The sequence below is a fragment of the Lipophrys pholis genome, assembly GCF_963383615.2.
Source record: "Lipophrys pholis genome assembly, chromosome: 4".
Taxonomy (NCBI): Eukaryota; Metazoa; Chordata; class Actinopteri; order Blenniiformes; family Blenniidae; genus Lipophrys; species Lipophrys pholis.
In genome coordinates this window covers 20,986,531-21,003,770 of record NC_137637.1, presented here as the reverse complement: position 1 = coordinate 21,003,770, position 17,240 = coordinate 20,986,531, and the positions used below count along the sequence as shown (strand labels likewise).

At 41.3% G+C, this 17,240-nt stretch overlaps 1 protein-coding gene across 2 annotated transcripts; it reads right to left on the bottom strand.

Moving 5' to 3' along the window:
* Positions 1-263: 263 nt before the first annotated feature.
* LOC308108828 (fidgetin-like protein 2) lies at positions 264-16,147 on the bottom strand. 2 transcript variants are annotated; one of them, XM_080462087.1, is made up of 3 exons: positions 15,972-16,147; positions 15,013-15,253; positions 264-3,467 (listed from the first exon to the last, which is right to left on the bottom strand). In XM_080462087.1, exons 2-3 carry the CDS (start codon positions 15,035-15,037, stop codon positions 2,302-2,304), a joined length of 1,191 nt encoding a protein of 396 aa, XP_080318213.1. In that variant the 5' UTR covers positions 15,038-15,253; positions 15,972-16,147; the 3' UTR covers positions 264-2,301. The 2 variants fall into 2 exon arrangements, with proteins under 2 accessions (XP_080318213.1, XP_080318214.1); XM_080462088.1 differs by lacking the exons at positions 15,013-15,253; positions 15,972-16,147 and adding an exon at positions 9,144-9,342.
* Between the last annotated feature and the right edge of the window lie 1,093 nt (positions 16,148-17,240).

Here is a 17,240-nt window from a genome sequence, read left to right as displayed (position 1 = left end):
TACAGAGAGTAAATTACTGTAGAGCACATTGTTCCTGTGACAATAAAGAGCATCCATTTGTAGTAGCTAAGCGCTTAAAGGTTTATCAAATGTAGGGGCAAATACACAATCATCTGAAATCAGTTCTATTTTTCTGGATAATTTCTTGTGTACGTAAAGGGTCTTTTTTTTAATTTTTATCTTTCACATTTAACCAAAATCTGAATAAGTTTAAAGTTAAGCATGTGTGTAACGAACAATCAGAATTCTTTTTTTTTTTTTTTAATCACACTGAAATTCACAACATACTCCGATCGTGTTTTCATTACGTCTGACCCAAAGGGCTTTGTTTGCAAAAGTAAGAGCATGGCACATTTTATGAAAGGATGGCATACACGTCGGTACGCTGAGAATATTTAACGTCTCCATCTCACGATGTCAGCAGTAAAGCGCTAAATTCAAGCCGAATGACTCGCGACTACATGTTGAGCGGTTTGCGTAACTCTAACATACAAACTGGGAATCGAACACTTTATGATGACCTTAAAGCCACATAACCGATTGTTACAGAATAGTATTTGTACGTCTTAAAATGCCAAGTATAGTTCATGAGGAGTGCTTCATTTTGACAGTTTGCCCACAACCTCCCCCCTTTTTCCCCACTGCTAACTACACTAACACTTAACACATCATTCATTTCTCCACCAAAACCTAATAGGGAATTACATCTATACACAAAGAAAATATGTCTCATATATCTAAAAACATCATTGATGTACATTATGGCATGTATTGTCCTTTTTAAAAAAAATATCTGAATTACATTCAACATTTCAGGCCTTGGTACAAAAACCTTAAGTTTTCCAGAGCTAGAAAGCTGTGTGGTTAGCGTTGTGCGTTTGCATGCGTGTATTTTATGCTGTTGAAAGGCCTTGTAAGTTCATTGTTTCCCTGAAGTGTCGGCCATGGCTCCGTTTCCCCACCTTGCTCCATAAAGCTCCCTAAAAAACACCCTAAGGTAATAACATACATTCTTATTTTTATCATTCTGAGGTAACAATAATTTTCCTGAGCAATTGGTAACACGACTATAAATCATCCTTCTGAGAGGCAAAAGACAATGCATATAAAAAAGCAAATTGTGGCAGACAGGCAGGTAAATCTTCATAGAAAAGTTTTTGTTGAGCAGAAACTGTTGGAGGCACTCAGAAGCCTTTACCCTAGGTCTGAGCTGCACATCCAAACAGACTTTATGCACCATCAGCTGTTCCCAGTGAATGCATGTTTTAGCATTTTTGTTATTTATTTGGTAGCTTTTGATTTCTGTGGATAATTGTTTTTATAATAACCTAAATGCTAAAGACAAGGCAGAAGAACAGCCAAGTACAGAACTTGGATATATTCTTGAGAAAAGATACCTGTCAGTTTTTGGATTTGCAGAAATATATAGTTGGAGTTCTGTTAATATGAAATATTTTTCAAAATTATCATGAAAATCTCAAAGAATTCCCCTATACTATTTTATTGCATTAAGATGTAAAGAATCCTATTATAAGGGGCGGCTCCATGTGTACAACCAAGTCATAGTTTGATGAGCAGCTTGATATGCATAAAGTGGACAAAAACAGGTTACAAAGGTTGCGTGGAGGAGGCGGGGCTCCAGTGAAGAAATGAGGCAAAAGAGAGGCAAATAAAACTGTGGAGGAGAAAACAAAACAGGCATAAGGAAAAAGGTCAAAGCAGGAAAACATTAATTTCTCAAGGCCAAGTGACGCATTGAGCCTCACAGTCAGCTGTGTCGCAGTGATTGTGCTGAAGTTTTATGACAAACTGGCCAATGCAGTTATTGCTTTCTTTACTTTTTGGTCAGTAATAATTGTTTTTTTTTATCTCTGTTGTATGATAGAACATTATTGCAGTCAAAGGCCTTGCACAAACATCATGGCCACAAATAATCACATGAACTTCTAAAATAGCAATATTGTAGTGCTGCTGCTACTGAAGCAGGAAGGAAATAAATAGGATCCTGAGAAAAACAGACACTCATATATTTGGACTGTCTTAATGTAGAGAATGCCTCGACCTTACTCCTCACACTTACCTCAACCTTAAAGGGCAAAACTGGAAACCCACACCCCCTTTGAATCTTTGGAAAAACACTAGTAAAGAAAATGTTTTACATGGACAAGAGTAACCCGTCTCGTGCTCTTGTGTGAAGATTAGGTTTTTCACTGATAAACGTCCTCTCCAAGTCCACTCAGGTTAAGAACCCCGATTGATTTTAAGGAACGAGGGAATCCTCTCATACACTATTTGGGGCTATCAGCGCCCCCCAGTTGGGTCATCAGATCGTGTGTGAGCTGCAGGTATCTTCAGAGGCATTCTCTGCTGTTGGGGAAAGTTGTGCTCCCCTGATACCCCCTCTCCTGCAAGGCCTGATGGTGGACTGTAGTCTCCGGCGCCCGCGTACGGCGATGAGATGAGGGGCTTTCCAGATTTGTAGGCCTGTGGGTCGGAGGCTGAGCCACTCATGTCGTAGCCATTGCTGTGACCGTTGCCATGTCCTTTGCTGTGACTGTTTCCGTGCCCATTACCATACTTTCTGTAGCGTGACCCCTCCACATCCGCTCCCTCCTGGCCTTCCTCAGTCATCTCAAAGGCCTTGCGTTTCAACGGCGCCCCCGCCTCTGAGGTCCCTCCGAGACTGTGGGGTGGGTAGCTGTAACTGCCCCCCACCATGGAGGGCCTTGGAGCCAGAGGAGTGGGAGCACTAATCCCAGAGGGCAGGTAGGAAGAGCCGGGGTGGCTGTATCCCGAGGACAGGCTGGTTTGGGGGTAGCATCCTGGCGGGTAGTTGTACACAGGAGTGCTGGTGCTGTAGCCGGGCACCAGAGTGGGTGCGGGCTGCAAAGTGTGCAGAGGGCCAGGTGGGAGAGCAGCGCTGGGCTGGGGGCAGTATCCTGAGGACAAGTAGGTGCTGTTATAGGTGGGAGGGTATTCCTGAGACGAGGGGGTGCTGCAGGAGCCAGCACCACTGTAGATGGGCTCAGAGGTCAGGTTACTGCTAACTACTGTCACACTTCCTGTGGCAGGGATCCCCACAGCAGCAGAGCCCACCTTAGTGCCAGCGAGCGCCTCCAGTCCAGGGTAACACTCCATGCCCTGACCCAGTGACCAGGGCTCAGGCTCTGACTTCAGGAAGCTCCCAGGCTCTCCGTAGGCCCCTGCTGCAGGGCGGTCATAAGACAACTCCAGGCCCGAGTACTTCTCAGCATAACGTTTGAGAAGGGAGGAAGCAGTGAGGGCTGATATGTCATCACTGGCCCAAGGGTAACCTGAGGAGGCGTAGCCACGGCGAGCAGCCGTAGTGTACGGGTCGTGTTTGTGGGCAGACGGCGGCGAGGTGGTGGAGGTAACGTCTAGGTGCTGCTCAGGCCACTGAGATAAAGAGGCGGCGTGCTCCGGAGACCAGTGCATCTTCAACAGACCTGAAAGAAGACCAAAGATGTTCAATCACACGTTCACTTAAAAATAATCATATCAAATGTGAAAATTCAAAATGACAAGACCAAAATTTGAGGGATCTTGACCCCTCTTGTTTTCCTCAGATTTCTTGAAAGCCAAATCTAAATATCTAATCTGATAATCACCTTAGAAAGCTGATTCTTTCCAGAATCTTATCAATGCTTTGCCCATGCTCTTTTACACAGTCTCATCCAGGCAGGACACAACTGCTCTAATCTTTATGTGAAGCTGCCAACATCGCCCCCAGCCTGGTCTCCACGGCGATAAGCCTCTATCAGCCCGCGCGCTGCCCTCTGCCTTTGCCTCTCTCACATTGGAGCCATTGTTGTCTCTCTGTGAGTCTCTTAGTCCACAAAACCACCCCCACCAGGCGTGTGATCTAATTCGGCCAAAACCTCAGGGGTCTGCTGGTCGGGAGGGGGTGTAGAAGGCGGGGTCATTACTCGGGAGGGAGATCATAGTAGTTTTTCATCCATATCACACTGAGACTACACCAAAGCATTTAGGAACACTAATACAAGTGTAGCCTTTGATTTAAGCAGGCTGGAGAGTCAGATTGTTTTGTGACATTTGCAGTTATACATGGATTTTTACACCATGTAATCCACTGGTTTAGAGGTTGAGGGTTTGTCATTTTGAACCAGCATTAGGCTGACATTCCAGGCATTGCAGAGTATTATTAAACTGTCCTGACCCCAGGCTCGGGCCAAACGGGCTTCCCTGCAACAGCATTTGACAGGGGAAGATGCTACTGTGAAAACTTCATCAGCGTCGAATGACGATCATTACTGACCAACAATCTAATGCTGTATCTCTATAATGAATCCATCACAAACATTTCTTTGAGTATAGACCAAATGTATTCAGGTGGGCCTCCCTGCGTGAGATACTCTTTCAGAGGAAAGTCAATGATAAAATATCACTTCACTTATCATTAAGATATTATATAAAAACCATAAACATGATTGCATGTTGGTAAACAAGACAAATTTGGGGTAATTCTTCTTTTTTTGCTTTCCTTGAATCATTGACAACATACATTTTTTAAAATGTGTTTTTGTTTCGCCTGAAGAGAAATATTCTGTAATATTGAAGTCTCAATAGCTTAACTGACAGTTTTGTTGGTGTGATTATGTAACATAATCACGACTCCACTGCCTTGGTTGGGTATAGTCTTTGAAACTGAATGACAATAGGCCTACAATGCTGCCTTTGTGAACATCATTGGGAAGACCTTTTTATTCTTTCATCATGTCTTAACTTCCACATTTCAGAAATGAGACAATGCAGAAATTGTTTTCTTAATTAGTTCAAATAAGACATAATAATTCATGCCCTCTTTATTGTTATTTTTTTCTCCAAATTTGTGAGATACTGTCAAGAAGTAATTGTCTGGCAAGGACTGAACACATGTTGGAATTATTGAGTTTGTCTTAATATCAGGGTCTTCGGTTTGATAAATCAAGATTGGAATTTTTTTAATGATTAATCTTAAAATGGATGGAAACGTCTGGCAACACTTCTTATAACCAACAGTCACAAATATATTCAGTTCATCATCAGATGGGACCAGACTAAACTCACAATGATTCATAATTTTTTTCCTGATTCAGTTAAGACACATTTTGACAAAGGAAAGTAAATGAAAATGAAAGCAGCAGTGGCAGGACTTTTCATTTATTCAATATCACATATGCACACGCACGTTTACTCATTCGCAAATGTGGATTACAGCAGGTTGTGTCACATGTCCACAAAGACCACCAGATGGGCCGCTAAACGGTCCACATGTTGATCCCTAAATTAAATGATCCTTCAGCCCAATAATCCCACTCATCCAATCCGGGGATCGTAGTGCTGTCGACCAGCTCAGGCCGGACGTTGGCTCTGGAAATCCCTTTGCTCGAGGGAATTCTGTCTGGCTGCGGTGCACATCCTGACCAAATGAACATTGAAGGCATGTATTCCCATGCAAACACAACAGCAGGGAAAATAAATTGTTGTCGTCCTTTAAAGTGTCATCAGAAACTAAATTACATTGCACATAAACAAGTCAGGCAAGTTTGACTCGTCGTTTTTTTCAGTAAGTCAACAGATCACTGGTGGATAACAACATGGGTTTACAGGCCCCAAAGGGTTGAGGGGGGCTAAAGCCACTGTGCCTGCTGTGCAGGGACTATTACTACATCTCCATACAGGTCAAAAAGGACTTTGTCACTCAAGTTGAGGTCAGAGACCCTAGAAATTAAGTAAACTGAACAAAAGTAGCACATTTACAGGCATTTCTCAATATAATGTAATTTAGGTCATTTGGACTCTCTTTGCTGAAATAATCCCAACAAAGAGGCTCTCTACTAGAAAAAAAACCCCTCAAAATAAATACAAGTGTCTGAGGTACAAACAACGATGTCTCTGTTGTCTATGAATTTATAATGCCAATACTCAAGGTCACATATAATAAAAGAACATCAAGCCACAGTTACGCCTTCAGCGATGAACCAGCTTTTCTTATAGGTTTGGAAAAACAGAATAATCAGCTAGTTTGGGATAACGTGATCTCAATCAGGTTTTCCTGATCACTCATGAGTACTGTCTCAAAATTGAGGACTAAATGAAATCCAATCAAAGAATAACCAGACGCAGTTTTCTGCTTGTTATTTTCTCATTATTATCAGATTGAATCTACTCCCCACCTCCCTTCCACTGCCACCTGACTGGACGAACAAATGTAGTTTGTTTTGAATAGTGAGATATGCCCTCAAATCTAGTACGTGTGATAAATGCGTCTTCGAAGACAATATTATCTAAAAAGGAGGGTTGTTCTCTTTTGCTTTTGCTCTCTTCAAAGAGCACCTCTGGTCTTGAGATGATGCGTGCTTTCTCCTGCAGCGGCACAATTGAACATGCAGGCCATAAAGTAAAGTGGTTGCGATGGAAACGCTCCCAGGTGAGGCAGGATGAGTCAGTCCATCAAGGTTACCTGGATTTTTTCTATGCAGGCTACATATCTACAAAAACTGAGACTGTGACCCAAATCCATACAAGCCAGAATATGTGTTATACATGTGATGTGAAATTATTTTGTTAAGACATTGAGTGTACAACGGAACCAATGAATAATAATCAGCTAATTAAAGGGAGTGAGGCAAAGGTAGTAACCTTTACAAAAAGTACATTTATGTATTTAAAAAAAAATAAAAAATTTAAGTGTATTATTATTGTTCAATAAGTAGTTACAATTTGTTACATTACTTTTCAAGTTGCGGCCAACTCTGCTATGTCTACTTTATATTACGTTTACATAATACTTATATATAGGGCCTATTTAGTCAACCCTGTTTTGCTTCACAAAATTATCATCAAACTTGATCTCAATAAAGAAAACACTGCTATAATGATGCAAAAACATCTGATTTTACAAACAGAAACAATAAGAGTCGCTGTGCCTACCTTCATATAACAAGATGTTGGGTTTTTTTTGTGTTTATGGGCTGTTCTAGATATTTTGTTCTTTTTCTACCCATCATCCATCCCTCCTTCAATTGCTCAACCAATGATGACTGAACTGAATGGTCAGGCATTAATGGCTGTATAAAGACCTTGAGTTGATTGTGTACGGTCAACCTCGGCTAAATGTCTAAAATGTCTTTTAATCAAACTTTGATATACAGTTAAGTGAAAATACAACATTCGCCTTTCAATAAAAAGGTATCTACACTTCACACTCTTACACAGATGTCCTTGGGCCTTCTGCAATAGTCTATTTTTTTTTAACTCGCTTGCCACAGTTAGAAAGCTTCAGTAATCTAGTAATGTAATGTAAATTCATCAAATTTTTACTAAGCAATTTCTTTTGTCCGGATAAAGTAAATGCAATGGCGTCTATGAGGTCTGACTGTTTAAAAACGTAACGCTTTTTGTGCCAATTTAAGAGCACAGCAGCATACACTAAATAATGTCATTTATTGTGTGTACTCCTAAGAAAACAACAACAAAAAAGGCCAAATGTCTTTTCGACAGGAACATGCAATTACACTGCCACCATGGAATGAATTAATTACATCCAGTAACAGACTCTGCACAAGCAGACATGATTTTCTGCTGACTGAGCAATATCTTTCAGCTGCTCTCCAACACTTTGACTGTTATGACGCTTTCCACTCGTACCAACTCAGCCCTACTCGACTCGACCTTCCTCGCCTCACCTCTACTCGACTCTGCCTCGGTCGTTTTCCATTACGACATAGTACGACCACAGCGTGGGTGGAGTCATCAAGTAATCACCCCTGATTTGACACGGAGCAAAAATGCATTGGATATCAGCACAAATAATAAATGAAATAGAATTTATTTCTCTATATCTAATTCTAATATCACAAAATGTGTATTGTTATGATCACGTTTCACTGTCTTGTGTTTTGGTTTCACTGGTGCCCCTGTTAACTGGTGACTTCTGCCGCAAGCAGTTAGCAGCAGCTGATGTTAAAACGAAACAAACAAACGGTACAGTACTTTAAACTTTAATGGAAATTAGGTTAAACGACGTTCTCCACGACAGCTATGGATTTTGGTCGGGTTTTAAACATCTGCTGTGAAAAGGGGACACTTGAAGAAGCCGGTCACCAGCTAACAGGAAAAACGTTTAATCGGAAACACCGGTGGTATCTGTGGCTCGGAGACCTCCTGATACTCGTAGCGGGTCCCTCCATCGAGCTCTCGCTGAATCCTCTCGTCGTCACCAGACAAAAAAAACGTCTGCAACTCGTCGCTGCTCGTCACGTTATCTTCTCGCCTCAGCTGGCTTGGAAACCTCGGCTGCGCAGGTACCACGAAAGTACCTGGTACCAGATACTAGCACGTAATGGAAAAGCGTCAAAAGCAAGGCGAATCGAGTCGAGCAGGGTTGAGTAGGTACTAGTGGAAAAAGTGCCCCGTGGAAAAGCGTCATTAGTAGCTCCACTATCACAGTCATCCGTTAATAGCTGCATGCAGGCCGACCTCCTAATGATAACCATTTTCTTACCATTTACTTTAACATGCGCACAGAAAGTCCACCACTACATCCATACAAGTACAACAAAATATATCTGGGCGTCATATGAATAAAACGAAAGGATTTTATTTCATTAAAAAGAGAAGACCACTAATGTAATCAGTCACATGTCCTTTAGATGGCCATTGGTTGGTATAGCTTTTTTGCAGTCAAACCAGACAAAAAGCTCAATATTACTGCCAATGAGTAACTTTATTGTCATATCAGAATGTTTGAGAATGACAGTGAGTCTAAAAAGAGTGCAAAGTTTTGTCAGGCCAAAAATATTCTTACTACATTATTAAAATATTACCATTTAACTAAAAAAATTATACACATTAATTTGAAAAACATGCTTAAACTTAATTATAATTGATAAAATGATGTGCAGATCTACAAAATACAACATTAAATATATCCATTTATAGAGAGAGATTTTATAAGTAAACACAAACATGTGCAGCTGTCTGTTTGGTTGTGTCGACCGCAACTGAAAGGTTTAAACAATGATATAGAAAGCAAAATGCAGCTCTCTTTAGGCATTATCCAACCTGCGTTTCACAGATACATAGAAATGCAGACACGGTGCCATCAGACTGGTACTCACTGGTCATGCTGACTGCTGCCATGAGCCAATCATTTGCCACTTCGTCTTCAATCTATTCCTCTTCAGCAGATGGTGGATAATCTCGCTCAGACATGTCAGCGCTGTAATCTACTGAGTCTGGATTCCTCTCAGAAAGGATGTGAAAACTGAACAAAGGGGGAAGTGATCGCTGTGAGATCAGAAGATGCTACAGTGAACTGGAGCGTTTGGATATGTTGAGGGCGAGACTGGGAAAAGAAACCAGACTAATGATGGATTAGAGCGTGTACGGCTTATGTGAGTGTCAGAGCTCGGCGACAATCTGACAATCAGTGACCAGCATTAAAGAAGCGTCCCCGGTAAACCTCGTCCTTATCCTCCGCATAAGCTTGCAACTTATTTGAAGAGTTTAGTCCGCAATCAAGTAATTATTCAGCAAGCATTGAAGCCTTGCTGAGGAATAAAACAGTGAGCAGGTATAAACATACAGTTACAAACTAGAGTAATTTAAAGTGGATTTGTTAAGGATTTGTGAATTTTGATGGAGTTTCTGGTTAGTGTGACACTTTTTTTATGGCTCCTTTGCATGCTTTTTCCCCCCTGAGAAAACATGGCAAATGCTAAAGATATTTTTAATATCACAACGCTAAAATCTGAGATGTTTTAGAAAATGTAGACAACAACTTGCTGTGCCGGTCGTCCTAGCACAAGCATTTTTTATTATTTTTTTTAAATCTTATTGTCGCAAGTTTGTTTTACACTGTGTACAGAATAGCTCCTTCCTAACGTATCTTGAAGGCTGAAGTAAAAAATAACTTTGCCATTTTGAGATCTGCTCAGAGAATGTGAATTACTGCAGTTGATTAAAACCTCCCCCTGTTCATAATGAGCTGCAGTATCAGACATCTGTGCATGAGAGAGGATATTAAGCAGCGGAGTTTGGGTGTAATGAGGGTGACGGTCACCCTAATCCAGCACTTTGTGGTCTTTGTGTCTTGAGGTCTGGAAGCACCCCTTCATTCTTGCTCATGCTTGGCTTACCATCAGAAAAGATGGGAATAAAGCCGGCTTGGCACTGCGGCGGCTTCCCGTAATCATTGCGATTACGATACTGTCGACCAGAGCTTCCTCTTTGTCCTGCAGCACTGTGGCTACTGGACCCAGATGAACGGATGCCACACAGAGGAAATAGAACCAAGAGCACAAATGGAGGTCAAGGTTTTAGGACTATATGTATACATCAGCAGCTGTGTTCAGACATACCTGTTAGGTTTGTCACACTGTTGCTGCACTATTCCTTCCTATGTCGGCTTCAAATGTCGACCGGCTCATTTACTGCAACTCTAGAGCTTGCAAAATGCCTACGAGGACACGTCTTCATCAATTTAATTTAAAGTAACATGATTAAACAACACTTATCTAAAATGGAAAAAGACAAATAATTCCACTCATACTTCATTCTACAAATGATATTCATTTTGTGTGTGTTTAAGTTCCACTTTATTCCTCCAGCTTGTATTTTTCTAGCATTTAATATTTGTGTAAATACACCAGAAATCTCCAAATTGTGCAAACATTTGGCACCATATTTTTTTAAGTAAATTGTATATGCTAAGAATCATGTCTCTTAATTTAAAAGTAATTAATGTTAGACGTTCCATACCATGAGATGTGAGATGCCCTAAGGTTTTAATGATGGACGCACGTGAGTTTACGTTTATGGTTTGTGTTATTTGCTTGAATTGCAAGGGAGAGTTCAAATGAAGCACCTGGTGATGAATGTGTTCTGAAATTGGCCTGACTTGGATAAAATTAGATAATTTATAACAGCAATCAGCTCGATGTAAGTTTCATTATTAACACGAGAACTCTCCCTCACGGGCCTTTCATAGTCATTCACATTCACGTTCTACTTGTCCCCAATAAATTCCTTAGTAAAGACACAGGAAACATTTTTCTCAATAGGACTGAAAATCTAATATTTCTTTCAGTAAGACTTTCGTCAGTTTTTTTCCAAACAACTGAAAACATTGGCGCTATAGCTGGTACTATCTTATCATAAAATCTTTGACAAACTAATCTTGCAATTAATGATTTAGCAGTTTTTCAATTGACTTAATGCTGGAATACAACCCCATTAATAATAGCAAAGGTCAGCTTTGCAGCTTGAACGGTGATGTTAATTTTAATAGATTCTTGCTGAAAGGCAATCTTTGACATATTAAACATATTGAAACAAGTTAATGCGTGTTTTTTTTTTTTTTTAATAACTTGAAATGTCATGATATTAATTCAGGACTATATCACCCATCTCTTGGCTTTAAGTACAAAACTGTGCTTTGTTAAAGTAGTGTCTATGTGTTGTTGTTTTTTTTAAGAAAAGAAAACACACACATTTCCACACATTTATTCTTTTCACATTAACCAACACAAGAAAAGTTGTGCAGTGATGTGCAGAAGGTAAGTAAAACAAAATTACAATAAAAGAGGCGATGGCCTGCAAGATCTGTGAGCATGTGGAGCCAAGAGGGGACAGAGATCAACCAGAGAGCGGAAAAGCTAGATTTTGAAGCAAGGAAATCCTGCATGTTTGCAGAAGAGCATGACCGCCACGGTAAAATCTGCAGTTGTTTGTCGGGTATCCACCATGACATGGTACTTGCACAAATGCACAAATCTGTCTTGAGTGTTACATGTGAACTGTAACATGAAAGTATCCTATAAAGAACCAAGAGTATGAAGTGGCATCAAAGTATTGTTTTTTCCCTCTCTTTTCAGAAAATGTGCAATGTGTGTGTGTGATTATCAATGTCGAACAAAAAGTATTTTTCATTCTAAACAGGAGCCTCATTGATTAGTCATGGACATCCCAGCTCCCCGTCCAGCCACCAACAAAACAGGTTTAGTGCTTTCACTTTTAAAAAAAATATAGTTTTCATTCTTCATACTTGCAGAATTCAAGAGTGCAAAATACTGGTGAGCTGAGGAGTTTCTCCTTCAAAGAAACCAATTTATGTAAATTATTGATGTTTTCTATGCGTCAATGGAGACCAGTTTGACTCCTGGTCCACGGCATGGTCAGTAAAGAGTAATTAGGGGTTAATTAGATGGAAGTACATGTGGGGGAAGGGGCGGACTGGAATGGGATTTGGGGGGTGGTGAAACATCAGTGATGGTTGGCTGCTTGGATGGCCAGTGGAAACAAAAATCACCCTTCTGGAGCTGAAGGGTTTCTGTTAGCGCTTTTGCTCCTCTCACAATAAACAAAGGCATCCCCCGAAGACGGACACACACACACACACACACACACACACACACACACACACACACACACACACACACACACACACACACCCACACACACACACACACACACACACACACACACACACACACACACACACACACACCCACACACACACACACACACACACACAGGTTTGTTTGTCACAAGCACACTCCCGTATTGTGTTTTTTTATGCCGTGTTCAGCTTCTGCTGGCCGACATGCAGAAGGTCTTTTGGTCATCTATGGGATGAGTCAAGCTGCAGGAATGTCAAGAATCTAACCTGAGATCTATTTACAAAGCACATATCCTCTCCTTACATTCAGCATATTAAACTCCAATTCAAGGCAAAAGAACAGTGGACTAAAAAGAAAAAAAATAAGAATAGGTACGGTGTTGACAAATCGCCCCAATGGCTGTTTGCAAACTGGTAGGTGATTTGCATTAGTTAGAAGATGATTCACAGCTCTGCGAGGATCAATAAGCATGTGGACAGGTGGAGCTTGCCAGGATTACGTTGCAATACAAAACATCCATGTCACCCTGCGAGCTCTGTCCCACTTACAAATGAGGGTTCAACTGTTATGTAAGCAGTGGCCATAGTCTGAAACGCTGAGCGCAAAGTCAGCGTGCAAGGAGGAGCGGACCCTCCCTCTGACTTTTATGTCCCCTTCCCCCTTTGCTCCGAGGCTGCACAATCCACAAGGCTACACGCTTTGAGAGCCAATCAAATACTGTAACATGTTTGATTTCTGTTTTCACCTATACCTGCACATTACTTTTTAATATCCTGAATCACCAACTGACCAGTCAGAAAGAAGCTTCAGGTTGAGATACTGCTGCTCACATGATTTTACCCCTCAATAAAAGTCACTCACTTGTATTGGATTATTTTTGCTCTTTTTTTTTTTTTTTTACAGACATTTTCACTTTTCTGTCTCACAAATTTGTCCCCACTCCTTTCTTCCTTCCTTAAGCCTCCTTCTTTCGTTGCAGCAGTAAAGACAGGAGTGTGTGTCCCAGCCTGTGTGGTCAGTTCTTCCCTTCCCCCACTCCTTTAGCTCACACACTCACATGTGGCAGAGGCTGGCCTGGCCCCCTCTTTGCTTATTGTGTCCACTCATATATCAGGCTGCAGCTGACCAGTCCCTCCTCATGTCTTCTCCATCTGTCCTTCACTTTGCGCTTTCCTTGTGTCTGACATTTTAATGCCAGCAGCAGCAGCAGCAGCAGCAGCAGCACACATCTTTACTATAACAGCTAATGAGGATCGAAGCCGTGCTACAATTTGTTTAACAAGCTTTCTTGATTACCACAGAGGGCCTAATGTGTGTGTGTAGGCAGAAGTTGATGTTTATGTGGCACACTATACGGGGCTAATGAGAGGCTCTTGACACTAGGTTACCAACGATCTGGCTTTCATTCACAGAAGCGTTTCTCCCCGGTAACTGGCAACTAAAACGTGCTGAAACTACTCATCACTCTCCTCCTGTCACACTATCATCATTACAGACAGAGGCCTTAATGAGGTGTAGCTGATTGCATGTTTACGTGGTTGTCTTTGGAGATTGATCACAAATCAGTCCAGGTATAAAATGGGACTGAAGTTGAGCCGAAAATACCAGCACATGAGAGCACTTAAACTAAATGTGGGAGGAAAAGTAGCGTGATGCTGTGAGTCACTTTAAAGGAGGAATGTGACAGATGCATGTTACTAAAACTGCTGTCTGCTCAGACAACTCCCTCATTTTACCCAAGAAGACTTCAGGGCAAAAAGAAAGAAAAAAAAAAAAAGAAAGAAAAAGAGGAGACTTTAGCAAACATTTTATTTTTGTCCATACTTCTCTGTGGAGCTGCTCCAGAATTTTAAAAATATGTAGACGTAAATCCCTGTTGCATTATTCCAATCAGGTTAGTGTTGTAATCCTGTTAAGGCTTGGCCAATCAATACCCAAGTCAGTCAATACAAGCATATTCAACAGCCAGAACAGGAATCTCATGATTTGTACACATGCAAGTAGAGACCTCAGTGATGATTGGTGGTATTCATGGGACCTTATCTGCTTTTACGCCACACAAACCGCAGGTGGGATTCTTCTTTATCTGAATGGTACGTTTTTAAAAAGAGGTTTTCAAGAATTGACGCAAAGCCTTAGCACCAGGTTAGACGCAACCACTGCTTCTGTATGAAATATGTTTATTTCGCCCCCAAAAACACCGCGGACTGTGGCGTTTTAGCTGCCGTCTGTGTAAACAGACTGTTACTATACTATATTCACATAGAGGGGGCTGAAAAAACAGTGACTGAACACTTTCTGTTAAATTCCTCAATGCAAAGCCTGGAGACTCAGCTGTTTAAGCCATTAGCATATCTGTGTTCTCAACATGACTTCTCAAAGACCCCCCCACCCCCACCCCCCCCCCCCTGCCTGCCCAGCTCTTCTTTTTCCTCTGCACAGCCACAGGAGCTGAGTCCTGGACAAAAGAAGAGCCACAAGAAGAATGTGTACAGGAAAACACTCAAGCTGAGCCGAGGTCATGGTATTGATGTCTTGGCTTTCCACAATCATCCCAACACTGGCGATGCAAAAGCAAAAGACTTACTGTATGGGGTGACAGGACTGAGCATTCTGCAGCCCTGGCCCCCAGGTGAAGAGGCGGGGGGACCGGGGGTCCACTTGGTGCTAGTGGGTGCCCAGCGGCATGTTGCAAGGCTTTCCTGGGTTGCTGCTGCTACTTCTCCTCCTGTCGACTGAACGGCTGATGGGTTGGCTAGTAGTGGTGGTCCGCCGACATTGCTCCATGGTTCATCTCACACTTCAACACCACTCTGACACACTGCCACCTGAAGAGTATAAATGCGCCAGGCAGTGTCAGAGTCAGAAGAAAACAAGCATGTGACTGGATGGACTATTTTCATAGTATTTGCTGCCTCAAATGAATTTTACAGAAATTCACTTTAAAAAAAAGAAAAAAACTCTCAAAATTGTACTGTATTATGAGCTAAACATGTTTTATTATATCAAAAATAATAACCCTTTTCAGAATACTTGCAGTAAGACTACCATACACAGAACCATATACTTGCCATGTGTTTGCATGGTTGCGCATAGATTCAAACATTGTAGGTGCGTCTAATGAGCTGATAGTGTTTGAATGCTGACAGAGGGGGTTTAACCCCGGATCATAAAACAGTCAAAGCAATGAAGGTTTATTTTTTTAAAGGCAGTCGAGTTTCAACACAGAAACGATAAATCATAACTACAAAGAGGACTTTGTACACTGCGCCCTGAGGACTCTCCTCTAACGCCGAATAATCAAGGAAGATTGCGTGGATTGTCAGTCTTCACATGTTGACATATAGATGACAAAGTCGAGAGTATTTTTTTAGCTCATATAGACAAATGACAACGAGAATAAAAATGCACGTACCAAACAAGCAAATGAGACACAGAAACGGACATGAATGCACGAGACGCGCACGCTGTCGTTAATGCCAAAAGAAAACCCAGAAATATATAGAGATATATTTTCTTAATCAAAAGTGGGTAAAATGTACTTACCTGACCATGTCTGGATCTGCACGATGAGTGTTTCAGTTTGTGGGCAAAAGTAATCCTCTATTCCACAAAGTACAACAGAGGAGCCGATGGGAAACGCGTGTGCGGTTGACCTGCGTGAAGACCGTGAATATGTGCGGTGTGTGCGTACGCATGTGTGTGCGTGTGTGTTTGTGTGTGTAAGAGGCTTGTGGGACCCTATCCTTTTCTCCTACACTCCCTCGCTCGCCCTCCAGCTCTCTCTCTCTCTCTCTCTCTCTCTCTCTCTCTCTCTCTCTCTCTCTCTCTCTCTCTCTCTCTCTCTCTCTCTCTCTCCTGCTTAGTGACAACAGGGCAGCTCCATGCATCCCCTCCCCCAGCCACGCCACCCCATCTCCCTCTCTTTTGTTAAAACTATTTCAGCAGGAAGGGAGAGAGAGGGAAAAAGTGACCAATCATGCAGTGTCAGAAAAGAGCCCACTTCCCCTGCTGAGCTGTGTACATGAATATCTTAATGCATGCCTTGCTGGCTCTTCTTTTCTCATTTTGCACATGCATGCATGCTTTATTATGTGTTTTTATGCAGGACCCTCAACCTGATGAAAGAGCATGTTGGGACACATGCAAGTTGAAAAAAAAAAAAAAGAGAGAATATTTTCCTTGTTCAGTTATTGCCAGTGACTTCTATTGATTGGGTACATTGATCTTAGTATTGTTGAAAGGGTGGGGTTGAAACAGCCATGTCAATATTACCTAATTCCTGCGCTGCCCCATCCCCCCACCTCTACACACACAAACACATATGCACACACATACACACAAACTAGCCTACACACACAGGAGCTGCAGCATATGACCTCCACATTGGCCTCAAACGTTCGACTGTGATTGTTTTAATGTAATATTATTGATATGTAATATGTATGTAACATTATATAAAAGTTATACATACATACATACATACATACATACATACATACATACATACATACATACATACATACATACATACATATACACTGAAAAAAATTATTCTCAGTCATTTCCACAAACACAAAAATTATTTGTTGAGCTAATGTAATTGAATTATGTCACACATTTCCATCTATTCATATTAAGTAGATTGAATCCCATTTATTTATATTATCTGAACAACATGTATTAGAATTTAACAACAAGATACTCAATATGCTCATGTAAATCAAACATTATTCTGATATGTAAACTGAAAAACTGCATAGTTGATTTTTTGGAGTGTACATACATACATACATACATACATACATACATACA